At 31.1% G+C, this 5,941-nt stretch overlaps 1 protein-coding gene across 1 annotated transcript; it reads right to left on the reverse strand.

The window, feature by feature from the left end:
• Positions 1-367: 367 nt before the first annotated feature.
• LOC135962117 (uncharacterized) lies at positions 368-3,401 on the reverse strand. The gene is made up of 4 exons (XM_065513865.1): positions 3,281-3,401; positions 2,150-3,207; positions 1,166-2,074; positions 368-955 (listed from the first exon to the last, which is right to left on the reverse strand). The coding sequence occupies exons 2-4, from the start codon at positions 3,191-3,193 to the stop codon at positions 650-652; spliced, it is 2,259 nt and encodes a 752-aa protein (XP_065369937.1). The 5' UTR covers positions 3,194-3,207; positions 3,281-3,401; the 3' UTR covers positions 368-649.
• Positions 3,402-5,941: the final 2,540 nt, after the last annotated feature.

Consider the following 5,941-nt stretch of genomic DNA (forward strand, 5'->3'; position numbering starts at 1 on the left):
TCAATGTTATAATAGGCTTCTTGTATGCAATTCTTAACTCATAATACTTTTTCAATATTTACTTATTATTTATTAAATATGCATGGGAGGGCATCTATCTGACTGCGTACCAATGGATAATTTCGCCAATTTACAAAATATTCATCCAATGGCTTAAAATAAAATAAAATAAAACAAAACACAATTTCGAATTGAATAGAAAGTTAATTAATTTGGCAATTGTTGTACATATCGCTCATTTGCTGCAACAACGTCATAACTCAAAATCCGGGTGTTTTGAACTGAATAATACAAAATATGCGCAGTTCTTTAGTCTTTCATATAGTTTTATTCAGTTTTCCAAAAAAATTAATTATTTTTTGTATGAGAGTGTTTTTTTGGTTGTAAACGTCAAAATGAAAATTCATGTTTTCTCGTATATTTGACAAGTCAAAATTTGGGTTATATACAGATTAAAAAGATATTAATAAATACTATTTAAATCAGGTTTTATTTCTGAAATCTCATGATATGTTGAAAATTTATTTAAGAATTAGTAAAATTTCATAAAACATTCAAAGCCGTTTTTCTCGAAACGGCTTTTTTGAATTATGACGTTGTTGCAGCAAATGAGCGGTATGTATTTCCAATCATCCTTGAAAGAAGTTATCTACATATTTTGAAGATTTCGAGAACTTTTTAATCTGTTATTTATGGACTTGAGTTTGTTAGCTGGTAGACTGTGAGACTTCCAGGTATGGAAATAGCTAACTTGTTTGCGCTTCATACACTCTTCGGGTTTCCATGGTCGAAAATGATAGTTTTTTCGTTTATGTGCCGGCATATAAGCGAATATTGTATTGCGAGGTGAACCACTGCAACATAAAGATGGCCGCATTGCTAAGTAAATGGCGCGCGTTTGAGCTAACATTGCTTTATCGATTCGTCTATAGTATTCATTACGAATATAGTTGGACTGAAATAATACAGATTATATAAAATATTTTAAGGTTCATATGTATATCTGTGGACTTTTGACAAAAAAACTTAAGTGTAATTTTTAAAATTTTTCAGGAGAGCATAAAATAAAAATATTTATCGATCAATGCAACTACACTCTATTACACTCTCTTGAAAAATTTGAAAATTACACTTATGATTATAAAACAGAAACACGACAGTTTACTTTTCGAAGTACGTAATCGCGACAGGAATAATCCATTATTAAATCGCTGCCCATATCAGCATTTGAAGGCAATTCGACTGGTAATCCTATTTTAGCTAATGCAGCGAATATTGGCAGAGATTTTTGAAAAGATCTTTTCAGTTCCTCTTTCTTATATATCTTGCCGTATCTCAAACGTATCCATTCACGAAGCATAGGAAAGCGATGAGCAGCTGGTATTGAGGCAAATACAAATTTATGGTCATTTTTCATAATTTCCAATGCATCTTTGAGCATACGATCCATTAGCTCATCATCGTCTGGATCATAGTAATCTAATGCAAAATCTACTACACTTTGTTGGACGCTGTCTTTTCCATTGCTTGTAAACTCAATACAATTGTTGCCCTCATTTTCGACAGCCTCACTACAGTACAACTCGACTGGGGAATGTTTTTGAAATGGATTTAATAAGGTTATATCGCTATCTTCTGCTTCTGTAGAAGACTCCCGAATTTTCAATAATTCTAGATGACTGTGGTTATATGCAAATATTTTACAATAATCAAATTTAAAAGGCTGGTGCTCTAGAGAGGTCACAAAATATTTCGACATTGAATCATTTTCTGATGACTTTGAGTCAAAGTCGTATTTATCACTGGATTCAATTGAACTAAACTTCTGAGCTAGTGTTTTCCTATTACCCACACCGATCGTACATGTACTCGCGACACTCTGCTGCTCCTTATGGCCATCGCACTGATTTGTATTTAATTTTATGTCATTATTATTAACTTGTTTGCCCTGAACTTTATTCGTGAGTAATTTTAAGGAACAATGTTCACGGCACTTTTCAGCCATTGTATGAAATTCGCGACGGAACTTTCCAATGTCATGTTGAAGTCGATTAATTATACGTTTATAACTTTGCTAAAATGAAATGGAATTCTTGTTTCTTAGATTAAGTACATATTGTTTTATAAATAGTCTACAATATATTCTTACATGTTTTTTCTCAAATATCTTTCTCATCTCCTGAACATTCCTTTTGGCAATTGCATCTAACTGAGCTTCAAAAGAATTCCTTAAATAATCGATATCTTCGTGCTGCCTGTACATTGTTTGGACTTTATTTTCATCAAACATGGCTGCTTCGAAATTGTTGTTAATGTTGTCGTTAATGTTGTAACCCTGGAACCAGCGATTGCTTTCATTCACCATCACATGTGAGGAATCGATGAACTGATGTTGATAACAATCCAAAATCGCTCTTCGATTCAGTTTTGTGCTAAAATAGCTCTTCTTTCTTGATTTAGGTTGTTGCAATTTTTCGAAATACGGCAGTACACTCCCATTATTATGATGCATGGTCTTATTTGGTATTTTTGAACAATTCTTACTACTTTTCTGGACCATTGATGGCTTTGGAGCTTGGCCGGGTGGCAAAATACGATCTAACTCTCGTAGTGTTGTGTTCATATCTAGATGTGCTATGCTAGACATTATTAGCTGTTCGTTGACACTATATGAATCGGACTCATTGTCCCGATATAACCACTCCATCAAGAACCATAGCAAAGCCAAATCACTGCCTCCGCAAAGCGGTAAAATTGTTCGCAATTGTTTTTTGGTTGGCAAGGGATCTAAACCAATAGAATCTAAGCACCTCATCGTTCGATACACTGTGCGTTGAGCACAATCATCGCGTATAGCATTTAGTAAGAGATCGGCCGATTTTCTTTGAAACAGCGAAACTCCTCGATACCACGACGGCACCGCCAACGAATTCATGAAATCCTTAATTATGTTTGTATTCTCTTTTAGAATTTTGCGTTGTACTCCGATGGAAGAATATGTGCTCCACTCATCTTTCATTGTTAAAATCGATTGCTTCTTGTCAGCTATATGGTTTAACGAACTTTCGTTTGGGTATTCTTTAACTATGCTTTCGTTTAAAATTGCACTCTGATATATAATATCTCCCGCTTCTGTTGGGAAGGTATTGCGTTTACGAGCACCCGGCACATCTTGTTCTTCAATTTTTATCATTTGGCCTGTTTTATCTAAAAAAAGAGTTCTCTTCTCTAAAATTTTCTCACTTTTTCTTTTAATGATTTTATACTTATAGGAACATACAATGTCTTCTCACGATTCGATATACTATGTATCTGGCTACAATTTCCAGATATAATTTTACTTCCTTAAACAAAAATCTAAAAAATCCAAACACAAACTTGGAGAAATTATATTTATTTTTTTTTTTGTTTTGACAATTTTTTTAAGTATAGAAACAAATTGAATGAATATTTTTACCGATAGTACAGACATAATTTTGTTTAAATAACATGACCACTTAGAAATCTATACACAGAAAAAAGTTTCAACATAAATATTAAGGGTACTCATTTAAACGCTTAAGTTTCCCATTTGTTCAATTGTGCAAATTTGCGCGACGTGTTTCATGAACGCACCTTTTCAATTTTGTGCAAGTTTATACATTAAATTTCTCTCTATTTGATACAAATGTCAAATAAAAATAAATTCAACAAAAGCCTTAAAAAATAAATTTTCAAATTGTATAAATTTTAATTTTAAAATGTTGAATGAAAGTTAAATCTTTGGAACAAACGGTGGTATACATACACTCATAAAAAAAATTGAGTAATCTGTACTTAAGTCAATCCGGAGCGGTGTCAATAGTAGGGTAAGTACGGATTTTCTTAAACCGAGTACATAATACTTGATTCAAGTACGGATTCATCAAGCTCAAAAATTTTAATTTTAGCTCTCTCTAAGTACGGCCGAGATTGAATTAATCTTAAAATGAGCTTGATTCAAGAATTCTAATATTGTTTTAAGCATGAATTCATACTCGATATAATCCAAAAATCGGATTGATTTAAGAATGTCCGAGATTGAATTAATCGCAAAATGAGCTTGTTTCAAGAATTCTGAACTAGATTTAAGCACGAATTCGTACTTGATATAATCCAAAAATAGGATTGTTTTAAGCCCGAATTAGTACTTGATGTAAGCCAAACTAAGATTGATTTAAGAAAAACACATTATTTTTTATTTTTAATAAATTTTATTTTGTTTTTTTTTTTAATTTAAATTTAATACAATTTAACAATTATTACCTTGCTTAAAACTCGTTTGCCACGGAAGTCATCTTCTTCAATTTGCCAGTTGTGAACTTTGAATTCAACAGAAATTGTGTCGTCATCGACGCCAACCTATAGAATAAGATTAAGATTTGTTAAGTTATATTTGCAAAAATCTGTATTATTAAATTCTTACCTGAATTTTGTCAACTTAAAAGCTTATTCCTAAATTCGATTCGAAGACCAAGAGGAGGTATTGCTTCCTTAATGTTTTCACCATTGCAAGCTGTTGTATGTTACCTAAGAAGCTAAAAATGTACAAACAAATGATATAATATGAAAATTATTTATAAATTCATTTATAATATTAACTATTCGATATTAAAGATTTACCCCCATATTCATAAACAATTTTCAAAAGTTTATAAAACAATATTTCCTTTGATAAATTTAAAAATTATTTATTAATATGAGGATAAATCATTAATATCGTATAGTAATTTTTATATTTTTTCTAAGTGACTGTACTTGTATTTTTGCAATAAGAAACATATTTTTCATTTGTGGTACAAAAATACCATCAGTTCATGGACAAAACGCAGTTATTTATACTAATACACACAACGACGCTAACAAGAAATTGTGCACATGTAAATACATATATAGGTGGTTGTGTGCCTATAATATAGAGTCTATATTATAGACACACAAACATCAAGCACGAGAATTCTTAAACTAAGAACAAAATGCTTGTATTATTTGTTTACAAGTGCAAATTTTGTTGTTTGCGTCTTAAAAAACCTGTTTCTAAACGATATGCGCAACTACATATGTATGTATGTGTGTGTTAGTACAAATGAAAAAATATTTCTTATTGAAAAAATTTGTACGTACATACCACGTTGTACCGTTATTTTGTTTTTAAAGAATTTGTTGCAAATTCAACAGTCTATTTATAAAACATAATATAGTCAGCCAAAAGTAAACATGTAAAAGAAACTTATCCAAAGTTTTCGATTGACTTGCTGTATTATGTTTTATAAATAGAATAACTGTATTATTTAAAAATAAATCTCAATAATAAATAAATTATAGACTTACCTTTTAAATACCCATAAACACTGGGCTGATGAAACTCCTGGAGAAGCTGGAGCAGGAGGGTGTGTTCTTTGTCCGGAACCACTTCTGCCTCACTCATATTTTTTTCACACAACACAAAAAACACAAAAGACCAAAAACAATACAGAACAACACGGAACACGGAACGCACAACACAGACTGATGAAATTGCTTGTTTATTCATGTAACTAAACGACAGCGCGAGTAGAAAATTACGTTGAGAGCAGCTCAGAGAGTAAATTTTATACCGCTCTTTTTCTATTATGGATCAATATAAGATTTTTTTTCTTATTTCAAGTTATCTTACTCTTAATTTGAAGTTTAAGAATTAACTACTTGATTTAACTTCTCACTTGTACTTAAAACAAGATTTTCTTACTTAATTCAAGAATTTCGTTCTTGTTTTAAGAACATTTCCGCTTGATTTTTGTAATCAATCCCGTTTATACTTATTCTAAGTACAAATGAGTATGAATCGTACTTAAATTTTTAAGTACAATTCTGGCTAAATTTGAGTAAAATAAACTTAAATTTAGAAGTGCTTTTTTCTTTCTGTGTAGTTTGGAGGACTTTG

This window comes from Calliphora vicina, chromosome 5, assembly GCF_958450345.1.
Source record: "Calliphora vicina chromosome 5, idCalVici1.1, whole genome shotgun sequence".
In the NCBI taxonomy this organism is placed as follows: Eukaryota; Metazoa; Arthropoda; class Insecta; order Diptera; family Calliphoridae; genus Calliphora; species Calliphora vicina.

Coding starts and splice junctions, on each gene's coding strand:
- LOC135962117 (XM_065513865.1), bottom strand. CDS start 3,193: ATGATAAAAATTGAAGAACAAGATGTGCCGGGTGCTCGTAAACGCAAT. Junction 2,075..2,149: donor AGATATTTGAGAAAAAACAT/GTAAGAATATAT, acceptor ATTTCATTTTAG/CAAAGTTATAAACGTATAAT. Junction 956..1,165: donor GCGATTACGTACTTCGAAAA/GTAAACTGTCGT, acceptor GTATTATTTCAG/TCCAACTATATTCGTAATGA.